General features: G+C 38.1%; 1 protein-coding gene across 2 annotated transcripts in view; it reads right to left on the bottom strand.

Moving 5' to 3' along the window:
- The window catches only part of LOC121498245 (SPHK1 interactor, AKAP domain containing), a 170,721-nt gene that overhangs the window by 8,845 nt on the left and 146,134 nt on the right, over positions 1 to 15,742 (bottom strand). Inside the window, exons 8-11 of one of the 2 annotated variants that reach the window (XM_041768351.1) lie at positions 5,558 to 5,743; positions 3,625 to 3,711; positions 1,244 to 1,296; positions 970 to 1,154 (exon numbers count right to left, since the gene is read on the bottom strand). In XM_041768351.1, the coding sequence (XP_041624285.1) occupies positions 970 to 1,154; positions 1,244 to 1,296; positions 3,625 to 3,711; positions 5,558 to 5,743 (511 nt within the window). The remainder of the gene's footprint in view (positions 1 to 969; positions 1,155 to 1,243; positions 1,297 to 3,624; positions 3,712 to 5,557; positions 5,744 to 15,742) is intronic. The other variant, XM_041768352.1, reaches the window with a different exon arrangement.

Genomic DNA, 15,742 nt, shown 5'->3' with positions numbered 1-15,742 from the left:
CGTGTGACAAGGAATATTGGAAGTTTCTAGAAGTGGAACAGCAAAGAAACGGGGCATCGGTCCTACAACCACAACAGACTGAATTAGGACAACAACCTGAATAAATTTGGAAGATTGTTTCCTCCTCACCCCAACCCAGTCTCTGATGAGTGCCCAGCCAGGCTGCTATCTTGATTTCTGCCTTACAAGTCCCTAAGCAGAGAGCAAAGTAGAGTTCGCCCAACTTCTGGCAACAGAGTTAGGAGGTATTGTTTTAACCTAGGAAATTTGTGGCAGTTGGTTACACAGCAATAGGAAACTCATATTATAGCATTATTATTAAATTGAATGTTTTCAGAAGGAGCATACTTTTAAATTATGGGATATTGAGCTTGAAGACATTGGCAGATGGATTTGTGCTTTAATCTTAATTGAGATTCTACAACAGTTAGTGGGCAGCTTTAGAACTAGGGAGTTAGAGTGATAGTTGCTATTAATTTAGATGTTGGCAAAGGCTCTATTCTCCAACTTTATATTTCTAGTAGGTGGAGAGTGATGACAAGGAAGTCTGTCCAACGCCAACCTGTTCAATAGACACATGCCTCTCGTTGACACCATGCCACAGTGTGTTTTAAACAGAAGTATGGCCTCACTTTAGTTTCTTGTATATTTAGTTTTATTTAAATGAGTGTTATGAGGAAATTGGTTCCAGAGCAAAGAAACACCATAACAGAAACAAACAAAACACTAGACTCTGAAAAAGTTCCCATCTCTCCACTTCACTTTCTCTTGCTGAGAAAACTGAGGCCAAAGAAACAGTTATCATGATTCTATATATGTGGGTGGAAGGTTTCAAAAATCTACTCACAATTTTAAGGTGAAAAGAACAAAGGGTTCAAATTTAAATGACTTGGCTGGGGATTTATCCAGTTTCCAGCAGTGATAAGAAGCACAACAATTCATCCACATCCAAGTACAGGGCGGGGGTACCTTTTCGATTCTGTTTTCCTGAGATTTCTTAAAGTAGATGGTGGGGATCCCAAGTTCAGAGGCTGCTATCCACTGCAGAGTGGCTCGAAGCTCAGCATCAGGACATTCTGGCTCCAGGTCAAAGTTGATCACCAGCAGGCTCCCCTGGGAGCTGGCTACTCCCATTGGCGCTCCAGAGGCACCTTCTGAACAGAGACACAGCCCAAACTTACCACGCTTTCCACAGGGAGATGACAGGCAAATTGTGTGTCAAACTTATGGGAACATGGCTTACCCTCTACGTTTTCTGACTGTCCTTTAAGAATCTCCTTTTCTTCCACCAACTCACTTTGGGAGAAAACAACAATATATGGTTGGTAATGTTTAGGAAGAGTACGTTGTAAATGGATGATGAGGCAATGGGTCTTATTGATCTAAAAGCTTCTGAAATTTGTTCTAGATTTATTGTTTTCATAGAGGGAGGTAACACTGGGGAAATACCAATGTGGCCATTACATTGGATTATTGAGTCTGCAATAAATAGCTCTGGCCCTTAAAAAAGGCCAGATAAACCACAAATTTTTCAGTTGGGATAACTGGTGTGGGAGATTCTAAGCAATGCATCTTTCTCTTCTCCTCACCTTCTCTTCCATAAACCTTCACTGGTTTGAACAATCAGGGAAATACCATGTAGGCAACTAGATCTGATCTGGGGACTTATACTTCTTCTCTATTTGACTTGTCATTTAAAGGACTATATGTTTCCACCCTAACACAATGATTTTTTTCCCCTCTACTATGACAGCAACAAAGCTGCCTTTTAGTCTAGGAAAATATTTTTCTAATGTTTGTGGTTCTTTGATCTGAAAAAAGGGACAGAACAACCAATGAACAGCAGAACTTAAATTGTACAACAAAATACTTCAGTTAAAATTGAAATTTTTATTTTTCTATCAGGAGGATGGAATAGGCTGGAAGTGATGAAGAAGTAGAGACATGAGGGACACCCAGGTGGCTCAGGGGTTGAGCATCTGCCTTCAGCTCAGGGCATGATCCCGGGGTCCTGGGATCGAGTCCTGCATCATGCTCCCCGCGAGGAGCCTGCTTCTCCCTCTATGTCTCTGCCTCCCTCTGTGTGTCTCTCCTGAATGAATAAATGAAATCTTTAAAAAAGAAGAGAGAACTAGAGACATAACTGAAGGATTTTATGAGATACAGCCATGTTCAATGTTTGAGGTGTTTTCATACGGTGAGTACTTGTTCGGAAGCCTTGATGCAACGGCAGGACTCAGTAAAAAGTTCCAAAATGAGAGCACGTGTCCCAACAGCTGAAAGGAGGTGGCCATTTGGGAAGCCCAAGGTTGTCCTATACTTTCGTATGGGCTGGAAATTAGAATACAGGAGCTCTTAAAAATGTCTATTTTTATATAGAGTATTCTTCCTTATATTCTCTGTTACTGCAAAAGTTTACTGGCTATAAATTCCACTGTATTGCTGATGTTGAGAGGGAGCGTGGTTGTCCTGCCACACATATGAAATGATTTCTCAGAGAATGGCCAGCTTCCCAAGGGTCTTGAGTCTCCCTTAGGTCTCTGCAAGTGATATAAGTGAGATGACACAGGGTAGGGGCAGCTTCTGCTATCGTGGAGCTGCTGGACAGTGCTATGGGTGGTGGTCATTTTGGTTTTCCCAGAATGCATATAATCTGTGGGGTCCTAGGCTCTACCCTTGAGAAAGATGGAAAAAGGAAGATAAACCAATGTTTCCTGAAGGAGAAAAATAAATTTACACCAAAGTAACTTTTTGCTTGTAGTTTGGTTCTACTTTTAAAATGCAAAACAAAACAAACCCAAGATCGTGTGTCTGTTCATCTCTACTTGTGAATAATGGCAGCATGGGACAACAAAGGATGCATGGCAACCTTCAGTCACTGAGGAATACTCTTGCAGGCAGGATAGCTGATTACATAGTGAAGCAAAAATGACTTAGCTATAGAGACTAGCTGAGGAAGGAGATGAGGGAGCAACATTGGTCTTATATTTCATTTTTATCTTTCGAGATTTCAGAAAACTCCCAACAGTAAGCTGAGTCGTAATGGCCTAAACTAGATTTCAGTTTATTTACTCTTCCAGAATAATCACAAATTATGGATGTAGCTCTGACCTCATGTTGCCCTCCTCTTCTGCACCGTATTTCGTGTTGCACATGTAGTGCTCCTCTAAATGCTATTTCTCCTCGGTCTTTGGGAAGGTCCCGAGGTTTTGGGAAGCAGAGTCACTGCGTGGCAATGACACATCCACATTGTGGGACCGTTTGGTATTAGGCACATTTACTAATGTCTACAACTAAAGGAAAAGCCATTCATATTATATTCTATTCAACAACCTTTGTGGGTTTGGCATGGTATGGTTTAAAAGGATTTTTGCTTCTCTTTTCTGATTATTTGGATAAACTTTTTCTGACATGATTTTATCACAGAAGGCAGATTTGAAATCCAGAAACAGTGGTGGTAGGGTAGGATTGTCCTAAGCCCTCATTCTTGCTCCAGTGACATGGAACCACGGCAGTATAGACATGATGATTCGGTGGTTGGGCACAGTCTGAATGATCAGAATGGATTGCCAGATGGAATTAGAGTAGTGGTCTCACAATCACTGCATCTCAGTGGCTACTTACTTAATCATGGGAGAAGATGGCATGCTTTCCTGATAAATGTCCAGGTCCATAGTGCCAAGACTGCTAGTGGCACTACTGTTGCCATTGCTGACAAAGCAAAAGTTTACATATTAATGCCCGTCGCACCACCTGGCCACACTGCCAACACTGATGTTCCATCATTCTTTCTAAGAGGTCCTTCTTTTGGTCCCCAGAAGAATATTGTTGGGGGAGTCCTAAATTAATATTTATTGTTGGACAAATTAGAGGAAGACACAATAAAAGACATTTTTGGCTCAAGCCAATCCTCATCAATCATCATCATCATCATCATTATCATCATCATCATCACTGTTTTTGAATTTCTGCACTGGTGTCATACCTAGTGGGTGACAGTCAGCATGACTTTTGTCTTCCTCATTATAACTAGAGTGAGGATGTTTCTGTCAGCAGCAAGAGACTCCTTGGTATACCCACCCACGGCAACTAAGAAAATGCTGAGAATGCTGTCTGGTGGAGATACCAATATGCTCATCTGCCTACTTCTTGACTTCTGACAGAAACCAGTAGACACATGTTCTCCCTCTGCCATTCAAGGGATTTTTCTGAGGGACATTCCATAGAATATGCACCTGGCACATTATTTTCCTGTAGGACTGCAGAATTTACAAATTTGGTGGTGCCAAAGTTTTATCAGATCCTTCATCATAAAATCTTTGAGAAGCGGCACCTGATACCTTGTGTATCACGGAGAAGGAGGGCTGATGTATCACTTTCATAGGTTACACAATCAACATATGGTCTAGTTACTAGCTTGGAATTTATTTGCTGAAACATAGTAGACTTGAGCCAAGTTTTAGGCTCTGTCTGTACTTGCAGGATGGAATGCCTCCAATTTCAGCAAACCCGTCGAGTTTCCTCATACTCCCACTATTTCCCAGTGACATCTCTTCCAAGTCAGATTTCCAAAGGGTGATTGCTGGTGTGTCGTGCAATAGGACATTCTTCCCTAGGGAGTACTATGAATAACAAACTGGACTCCTTCAATTTCAAATTCCTTCTTTGGGTTTCTGTGGGGCACTGAATGTATTCACTGATTGAGATCTGATGACTCGAACATTGCACTGAAGGCAATTAACCCTATAAACTTCTGCTAAGTCTAGAGATTTAAATTCTCTTTGCTTTTTATCTCTATATTGTAATATTTCCCACCAGTTTTGGGTATTTTAGACAAAATATTTAACACTGTGAAATTTTCCTAAGTCTAAACAGACTGAACTGCCAGATATAAGGCTGCCAAGGAGCTATTATACCAGATACATATGAATCCCATTCTCCCACTGGCCTTTCTAGAAAGTCTACAGATTTTGCCCAGTATCAAATGAGACTTGGGTTAGAAATGTGGAGATCCTTTCCATTTCCACCTCACAGAGGGGTCGTGTTTAGTTTATGTCTCTTGTTGGGCTTGGGTCATTCCAAATCTGATCTTTCATTAACTCCTCTCTTGCTTTCCCAGAACAACAATACACAGGGCAGGGAAGAGAAAGGGGAGAAACAATTAGGCCAAACAACACAACACAATGTGGAAACACTTGCCTCATGTAAACCCAGCCTGAGTTGCATCTGAAATACAAATGAACCAGAGAGAAAGTATCAAACACACCAGGTGTAACAGCAGCTCTTTAAAAATCCCCAGTTGTTATCGAACAGACTAGCTGGGGCTTACAGAGAAAGGACTACAGCTGACTCTTAACCTTGGCCAAGGTAAGTAAATCACAACTGGATAGTAAGAAACCCCTTGGCACAGATCACAGCAGGCAAGCACCTTAACCTAGCAGGATGTGAGGGCTCTTTTTACTCTCTTAGGGACCCTGTACAGAGAACCGTTTAGAAAGTATTTTTAGAATCTGTGTTGAGACCTGTTTCCCTGGAAAGTCAAGGAAAGATCAGGTACCTCATGGATCGCTCACTGAGCTGCAGAAAACTACTTGTGTCATCTGGATTGTCCTCCTCATTGGCGAGCTGGGACCAGCTGTCTGTGCTTTCCCCACTGCTGCCGGAAAGGTTGGGGAACTCATCGGGGGCTCTGCCTTCCGCCGAGACTTCAGCCCCTGGTACATCGCTGGCATCAAGATTGTCACTGTAGGTGGCAAGATATCATTACCAAGAGTGGAGGCCCAAGCAGAACTTTTCATGGGGCAGGGGAGGGGGGAGGACCTTGTTAGCTGCTCTGTTGAACCTAAGTCTTTGCCACAGTGAACAGGATAGCCTTGGAGGCTGGTGGCATCTTTCTTTCAGGCTACCTCTTCTCCTAGTGCCCTAACTCCATTTTTGCCCTTTCAAGATTGCTAATCCATCAGTTTCCCCATATCTTCATTTTGTCTTTCTACTGACTCCCACCATTCATTTCAAAACCATGTTGAAGCACCCTGGGCTGCATACATAAGAATAAAGGAGGGGAAGTAGCATTTCTAATGAAGACACCCAGCGCATCCTCTCCAGAGATTATGAGTCATTGGTTCTGCAGGGAGACCAGGAAACCTGCATTTTAAACAACCACTCCAGGTTAATTTTAATGCAAGTGGCATGTGGACCATGCTGGAAGAAAAACACTCACCTAGTTCTGGAGGTTTACCAAGCCATATTGCCTATAAATGGCTCTGAACACATTTTGCATTTGTGGCTACCCTTTTAGACTACATCTCCCTTCGAAACCTCTGATTTATATCAGCACTGCTTTTCTGGATGAGTGTGTTTTTTAGGTCAAGTCGCTCTCCAAAGCATTTAACCCTTGATCTGACACGCTTTTCTCCTTGCAGCCTTTGTTTTGCTCCCTGGTCTCCCAGGACTTTCTGACTCTCTGATCATGCCTTGCCTAGAGTCTGGTTCCCTGTGTTGCCTCAGTGCCACCCTCGCCAGCTCTGATGGGCTCACTGCCCTCCTTTCCAGTCTGTCCCTAACAATTTCATCTACTTTCCTGCCTATGAAAACAGCTTCTAAATCTGAACTCCAGCCAGGGTTCCTCTTCCTGCTTCTGGGGCTCTCTTTTCAGCTGGTCTTCTGAATTTATTTAATCTCTCTCATTAACATTTTGAAATCAACATATCTTAAACAAATTCTAATTGCCCTCCCATCCTCTTCCTGTGCTTTTTATTTCCATTGACCTTTTTGTCTCTCTGCTCATGAAATTATATTAATTTAGGTCTTTCTAAATTGCTCAAATTTAGATTTGGAAGGAACCTCCTAGATTTCCTGTAGATTAGGGTGCAGGAGCCCAGTGAGGTTAAATGATTTGTCCAAGGTTGCAACAAGAGTTGGTACCAGACATTAGACCTCAAGTTTTGAGACTCGTGGGCATTACTCCATTACTGTTTGGCTGGACTATATTGTATTGGCCTCCTAATAGTTGAACCCCAGCTACTTCTCTTTCAATCATATGATCCAGAAATTCCATTTCTAGGAATTTATGTCCCAAAACCGAACACACTAATTTGAAAGGACATATGTGTGCCTATGTTTATTGCAGCACTATTAACAATAGCCAAGGTATGGAAACAATCTAAATGTCTATCAGTAGATGAGTGGATAAAGAATATATAATAAATATATACAATGGAATATTATTCAGCCATTAAAAACACTGCAATCCTGCCACTTGTGACAACATGGGTGGAACTGAGGGGTATGACGTTAAGTGAAATAAGTCAAACAGAGAAAGATAAATACCATATGATTTTACTTTTATGCGGAATCTAAAAACAAAAACAAATGCTGGAGAATCATGTAGTGAGGTTTGCAACATAGAAGGGAAACTTCAAAGTTATGAATCTTAGAGCTCATGTAGGAGGAGCTGCTGCTGACACATTTGCCCTTTTCTTCACCAGGGAGAGAGAGAAAGGAGAGAGACAGGCTGGTGGAGAGAGAGAGAGAGAGAGAGAGAAAGTGAGAGAGGGAGGGAGGAAGAGAGAGACAGAGATAGATCACTTAAAACAAATCCAAATGTTCTCTGCAGGGGGAGGGAATGGTCTCTACTTCACTTGGATTGTTAACAAATAGCTCCAGAAATGTAAATCTCTGTATCTCTCTAAAAGTATCTTTAGGGTTAGCATTCAATCATCCTTCGAACCAGGTGCCAATACTCTGTTCAGAAAGCCAAATGTACAGAAATGTGAACATATTCACACAGCCTTTCTCCTGATATTACCAACAGCCATCAAAAACTAATAGTATAAGAGAAAAGGACATTAATAACTGCGAGCAAGGAGCAAGAGTGTATCTCTTGGGTGACAACGAAAAATTCAATAGTCTGATGTAGTGGATACTAGAATGCTTTTCTTGGCCATTGCACACTGACTGCAGAGAATATTGGCCGCTGCCAGTGCACACTGGGAATTACCAGCAAGCAGAGAATAGCCTGGCCCAGGTTGTACCCTCTCTCATTGAGCATCCCAACAACCAGCTGAGACAAAGACAAAAGGCCAGTTCTTGTCTTACTTGGCACCAAACCTGACAGTCCATTCCCTCTTCAGGGGCTCCTGTAGGATTGCTGAGGCCTCAGTTGCAGACAAACTTGGGGGCACCTTCTCTCCATACAATCTTGCCTTTCCTACTTCCTTATAGATGGATGCACACATATGTCTAGAGAGCACTCCCTACCAGATTATCTGCCTGAAACTCTTCCTCTAAAAGTCTGTTCCCGGAGATGCAACCCAAGGCACTCAGTCTCCTTCATTCAAAGTAGTACATTGGCTGCAGAAAAGTCTATGTAATTCTCTTCAGTCTTAGGATTAGTACCATTATCCTTTATCCAAAAATGGTTATCCTTGAAAAAAATTTTAAATGAGTTCTAATACAGAAAGTAGAGTTTCAAATGTACAAATTTTGGGGTTTGATGACAAATCTTTGATATGTGAACTGGTTATCCAGAAAATTTCACAAAAGCTTTGGAATCCTTGCCTGTAAGACTCCTTCCTACAGCATTCTGGATAGGTACAGTATTAAGGGGTGGCTGTTTCTAGTATGCTGTGCTACTAAGGCTTGATGAAGGAAAGGTTCTTAGTAACCTGATTTTCCTTTCTAAAATGTTGAGATGTTTCCAGGTCGAGCAGGGAGAAAATGAGCTGCAACCAAAAAGACATTAGGTGAATTTAGTTAAATTCAAATGAAAGAAAAGTTTATTGAAGATAACTGGAAACAATACACATACTCCTAAAAAAGAGATAAATAAGCCAAGTTCAGAGCACAAAAGGGAGGCTTCTAAAACCATTTGTTTTTAGAAGAAGAAATCTCCTGGACTAATTTTTTACTAAATTAGGACCTTACACTCCTAGAAAAATTCATTCCAGGATATTTCTCACTAAAGCAGAAGTTAAATCTCAGTGATTGACATGGAACATTCAAGTTAAAAATGAGTCTGTCAGCATATTTTATTTTATCTAATTTCATGCTCTATTTACAGTAAATCTCAGATTCTGTGTCACATAACTGGGAACTCAAAATGAGTAATGATTATCTAAAACACTGGTTTTCATTTTCTTTTGAGATAAATGTATAGCTTTGCTCATTTATTTATGAATAATGCACAGATGTGTTATGCAGATTTATGTAGATGGCCTTTTTCCACTTCTGATTTCACAGTTCACATGCAGAGCTTTAGAGGACCATTTTTGATATGACATCAAATCAATTGTAGAATTTCTGAGTTAGCAGGGACTTCAGAAATCATCTAGCCTAATGTTCCCCTACCTTAATTTACTAGCAGACTGCTGTCATGATTTTTGCCACACCTGCATTCCCCTTGTATTATATCACTAATAAAAATTGTAAAAATCAGTTAAGGTAACCTAAATGTTTATTTTAAAAATAAATTTTGAGTCATCACTGTAAATGGAAAATGGAAATCATTTGCCATAGGTAGACAGCAATAATAAAAATAAATATAGAAGTACAGTAAAAGCCTTCTTTGCAATGGGTCATCCAGTTGTTTAGTTACATGAAGTTCATTAAGGGGAAATAATGACACACATACACATTCTTTAAACTTAAATTTTAGTTTGCTAACATACAGTGCAATATTGGTTTCTGGAGTAGAATTCAGTGATTCACCACTTACATACAACACTCAGTGCTCATTGCAACAAGTGGCCCCTTTAATCCCGAGCACCCATGTAAGCCCATCTCCCATCTTCCCACCCTCCATCAACAATTTGTTTTCTGTTTTTAGAGTCTCCTATTGTTTCCCTCTCTCCTTCCCCCACCCTGTTCTCAAATATTCACCTGTTTTATTTCTTAAATTGAACTTATGAATGAAACTGTATGGTATTTGTCTTTCTCTGACAACTTATTTCACTTACCATAATACACTCTTGTTCCATTTATGTCATTGCAAATGGCAAGATTTCATTCTTTCTGATGGCTGAGTAATGTTCCATTGTATGTATATATATACATTTATATATATACATATATACCACATCTTTATCCATTCACCAGTTGATGGATATTTTGACTCTCTCCATTTGGCTATTATTGATAATGTTGTTATAAATGTCGGGTTGCATGTACCCTTTGATTCTGTATTTTTGTATCCTTTGGCTAAATACCTAGTGGGGCAATTACTGGATCATAGTGTAGTTCTATTTGTAATGTTTTGAAGAACCTCCATACATTCTCCAGAGTGACTACACCAGTTTGCATTCCCATCAACAGTGCGAGAGGGTTCCCCTTTCTCTGCATCCTCACCTGTTGTTTCTTATGTTATTAATTTTAGCCATTCTGACAGGTGTGAGGTGATATCTCATCATGGATTTGATTTGTATTTCCCTGATGATGAGTGATGTTGAGCACCTTTTCATGGATCTGTTAGCCATCTGTGTGCCTTCTTTGGAACATTGTCTGTTCTTGCCTCCTGCCCATTTCTTAACTGGATTATTTGATTTTTTGGGGGAGGTGTTGAGTTTGATAAGTTCTTTGTAGATCTCATATACTAACACTTTATCAGATATGTCATTTGCAAATATCTTCTCCCATTCTATAGGCTGCCTTTTCGCTTTGTTGATTGTTTCCTTTGCTGTGCAGAAGTTTTTATCTTTGTGAGGTCCCAATGGTTCATTTTTGCTTTTGTTTCCCTTGTCTCTGAAAACATGTCTAGTAGGAAGTTGCTGTTGCTGAGGTCAAAGAGATTTCTACCTGTGTTCTCAGACCCTCTAGGATGTTGATGGTTTCTGTCTCACATTTAGGTGTTTCATCCATTTTGAATTTATATTTGTTAGACATACACATTTTAAATATTTTATTTTAATTTTAAATGCATAAAAATGTCTTTTTCACCAATCTTTTAAAAAACCCTTTTGGTTTCATTGAATTTTCTCTATTTTTGTCTATTTCTTTTAATTGTTGGTCTTTGCTCTTATTTTTATTATTTCCTTCCTTATATTACCTTGGATTTAATTTGACCATCTTTTCTTGGTTTCCTAAGGTGGAAGTTCAGATCACTGTTGTTAGACAAAATTCTTTTTTTTTTTTTTTAAAAAAAAAAGTAATTCCTGCAAATTTTGATATATTGTGTTTTCATTTCCATTCACTTTAAGGTTTATTCTAATTTCCCTTGTGATTTATTCTTTGATGAATAATTTGGAAGTGTGTTTTTAATTTCCAAATATTTGGAGAGATTTCCTAGATTTTTTTGTTATTGATTTTAATTTCACTGTGATCAGAGAACATACTCCATAATATTCTAGGTTGTTATTTTCAATTTATTAACACTTATTTTATGGCCTCATAGCCTACCCTGGTTAATATTTTAAGTATATTTGATGTATAAATGTATATGCTGTACATTTGTAAAGTAAAATATATATTCTGCTACTGTTGGTGGAGTGTTTAATAACTGTTAATCAGGTGAACTTGATTGAGAAGATTGCTCAAGTCTTGTATGTTCTTACTGACTTTCTGTCTACTTTTACCAGTTACTGATAGAAGGGTGTGAAATTTTCAACTCTGATTGTGGATTTGTGTATTTCACCTTCCAGTTCCAGCTGTAGCAGATTTCATTTCACAGAGTTTACATTTTTGTTATTTAGGTGACTACATATTTTCAATAACTGTTTTCTTGATAAATCTTGCCCTCTATCATAAAATATCCCTCTTTATCCTTGATAAAATTCCTTGTCCCCAAGAAGTCTACTCAGTCTGATATTAATATAGCTACTCCATATTTCTTTTGCTATTTCTTTTTCCATTCTTTTACTTTTTACCTATGTACATCTTTATATTTGAAGCACATTTCTCATAGTCCTTTACAGTAGGAGTTTGCTTTAATAGTATGACAATCTCTGTCTTTTAACTGAAGTATTTAGACCATTAAGAATTAGTGCAGTTATCAATAGGATTGTGTTTAAATATATCATCTTAATAATTATTTTCTATGAATCTCATCTGGTCTTTGTTGCTGTTCTCCTCTTTTCCTGCATTTCTCCAGATTAATTGAACAATTTTTAGCATTCCATTTTATCTCCACTATTAGTTTCTTAGCATAGCTCTTTGTTTTAGATTTTTAGTAGTTACTCCAGGGTTCATCGTTTGCACCCATTTTATCACCCAAGTGATACATTATACAAAGCTTCAGATCACATTACACAAAGCTACAATGAATAGAAGATTTTTACAACAGTATACTTCCATTTCTCTCTCACATCCTTTGCATCATAACCAACGTATATTTTAGTTCTGTGTATGTCATAAAACATTTTTTTTTTGTTTTAAATAATTATCTTTTAAAGACATTTTAAAAGTACAAAAAGTGTCTTCTGTTTACTCACATGCTTAGTATTTGTGGAATTATGAATAAAGGTGCTATAAAATCTTGTGTGCAGGTGTTTTGTGTAGACATAAATTTTCAACTCATTTTGATAAACACCAAGGGGAATGACTGTTGGATAATATGGCAAGTGTATCTTTATTTTTGTAACAAGATGCCAAACTATATTTCAAAGCAGTTGTGCCATCTTTGCTTTTCTACCAGCAATAAATATGAATTCTTGTTGTTCCATATCTTCAGCATTTTGTGTTGCCCATTTTTTGGTTTTGGCCTTTCAAATAGGTGTGTAGTGGCATTTCTTCATTGTTTTAATTTGAAATTTCCTAATAACATGATATTCAGCAGCTCTTCACATGCTTATTTGCCTTCTGTATATCTTCTTCGATGAGGTATCTGTTGAAGCCTTTTGCCCACTTCTAAAATCAGGCTGTTTGTTTTCTTATTATTGAGTTTTAAGAGTTCTTTGCATATTTTGGATAACAGTCCTTTATCAGATATGTCTTTGGGAATATTCTATCCCAGGCTTCAGGTTATCTTCTGGTCCTCTTGACAAGTGTCTTCCAGAGAGCAACAGTTTTTAATTTTAATGAAGTCCAGTTTGTCCATTATTTTTCTCATGAATCACGTCTTTGACATTCTATCTAAAAAGTCATGGTCACCTGAATGTTCTTGTATGTCATGTTTTACAGTTTTATTAAATTTTATATTTAGATATAAAATTTATTTTGAGTTGTTTTGAAAAGTTTTGTTTCTAGATTAATTTTTTTTGCCTTGTGGATATCAAGTTGCTGCATCAGTATTTCTTGAAAAGACTATCATTTTTCCACTGCATTGCCTTTGATTCTTTGCCAAATATCAGTTGAATATATTTGTGTAGATCTATTTCTAGGATTTCTGTTCTGATCCACTGATCCATTTGTTCATTCTTTTCCCAATGCTACACTGTCTTGATTACTGTAGCTTTGTACTAAGTCTTAAAGCAGGTAGTGGCATCCTGACTTTGTTCTTCTCCTTTAATATTGTCTTGGCTATTCTGGGTATTTTGTCTATCTGTATAAACTTTGGGGTTATTTTATTGATATCCACAAAATAACAAGCTGGGGCTTTAAATGGGATTGCACTGAATTTATAAATCAAGGTAGGAAGAACTGACATCTTGACAATATTGAGTCTTCTTATCCATGGGTAGCCTTTATTTTTTGGCTAAGTGAAGAATACTAAGTTGGCAATTTTTTCCTTCACTACAGGAAAGAGGTCATTCCTCGTCTTTTAGCTTTCATTTTTTTTTCTGATGAGAAACCTGAAGTTTTTATTTATGTTCCTCTGTATGTAAGTTGTTTTTTCCTCTGAGCTGCTTTTAGGATTACTTCTTTGGTTTTGGTTTCTAATAATTTGATTATGATGTGCCTTGGTGTGGTTTTCTTTTTGTTTATCTTGCTTTGGGGTTTTCTGGACCATCTATGTGTAAATTGGACCCTCACATATGCATTAGGGAAGCTGTGGTTATAAATTTTTAGGGGACTTACCCCCTTCTACCTAGAGCCCTAACCTCCAAAGATACATTTTCTTATCAACTCCTTTGACGATGAGTGAAACTTTTTACTAAGTTTGTACTTTTTCTGAGGATGTAATTCTTTAGGGCATGGAGATTGGTGCCATTTCTAAGTCTTCACCATTCATGGACCCAGTCTTATTTCCTGGTTTTCACTAGCTTTTAGAAAATGAGCTTGTAGGTTAGGGAGACTGGCAAGGCCTCAAGAGCAAGCACAGATTTAGCTTTAGCCTAGTACTTTTGTTTCTATATCCTCTCATTTTTCTGCCTCTGAGATTTTCATCATCATTATTTATTAATACTGTTAAGGTCAGCCCTGTATTCAAAAGAATATTTACTATATTTAATCTGAGATTTCTAGGTGGTCTGTGGAGGGAGGATTTTTTAGGCTAGCCAGACCACCAGTACTGCTTAAATGCAAATGTATATCTTCCACTTCAATTTTTTACATGTCTCATCCAAATGCCCACATTCTATCTTAAGTAACCACATTCCCCAATCAGTTGTTCTTCATATTATTCTTTTTATTTTTCTCTCATAACACACTGTAATTATCTTTTCCCAAAGGGTTTTTCCATGCTTATTGTCTGTCTCTCCCACTGAGTGTGTAGGAGTTATGACAGCAGGTACAAAATCTCCATTTTCTATTGTGTTTTTAGCCCCAAGGACAGTCTATAGCACAGAACGGACATGCAAATATTTGTTGGATGAATAATTGTTTTCTTGAAGCAAAAAGTAATAAAAACACAACATAAATGTATTTCTAAAAAAACTAGATTATGCCAATGAGGGCAACATGTGAATGCTTAGAAGTCTCAGCTGGGTGTTTATTCCTCGTGACTTCAAATTATCAACAAGTTATATAATTGCTCTTCAATAATTTCAGAGAGGGCAGCTGAGTTAAGAACACATTGCTGCCCACCAATAGGATACTATTTTATCAGAAATCAAGAATTGAGCTGTCCTCAATCATTTTCCTTCTTTACAACTGAGGGATTATTCAGGGTGTTATCCATTACCCATCTGGGTGTGGCTTTCAAATGAATTTTGAAATTGTTACTCCTTTATCAAATAAAAAAAAGTAAGAAAGTGATTTTTATTTCAGTATGTTGGGCTTTTGTGAAGTTTTTAGCAGAATTATGAAAATGTCCTTCAGAGAGTAGCCCAAAAATATCCTCAGGACATGACATCTCCCCATGATCAAACAGAATCAAGAGTATCTGTGTTACCTCCTTCCATCTGTGTGTTAAGTAGATAGGAATTCTTTCACAGGGAACTGAGTTCTGTATTTTGACATATCAAATCCCCTAATAACAACCCTGAGCTTAGAAAATGTGACCTAAATATAACTAATTTCCCCCTTGTAAATCTTAGTAATCCTATTTTAACAAAATTTTCACACAGTTCATAACAGGATTCTCTTTGGAAAAAAAAATCTCTTGGAATAAAGGCAATCATATACCCTAACCCTGAACAACAACAACAACAACCATAAAGTAAATGTTTATTGAGTTGCTTCTAATGGGGTAGGCACTGAGGTGAGTCAACTAACACTGAGAGATTAGGGAACTGGCTCAGGGTTAGTTAGTGGAGTTCATGTTCTATAACAACTCTTTATATTGCTCCACAAAGAAAAATACATTCAAAGTCCTTATGTTCTGGAAGCAGATTCAGCTCTTGAATTTCTAAGGCTGATGATTCTACATTCTTTTTTCTTTGGTTGTTGGAAAACCAAATCAGAAGTCCATATCATGAGTTGAGAGAATATG

The sequence above is a fragment of the Vulpes lagopus genome, chromosome 8, assembly GCF_018345385.1.
Source record: "Vulpes lagopus strain Blue_001 chromosome 8, ASM1834538v1, whole genome shotgun sequence".
Classification (NCBI taxonomy): Eukaryota; Metazoa; Chordata; class Mammalia; order Carnivora; family Canidae; genus Vulpes; species Vulpes lagopus.
The sequence above is the reverse complement of the archived record's forward strand: the minus strand, read 5'-3'. Positions and strand labels throughout refer to the sequence as shown.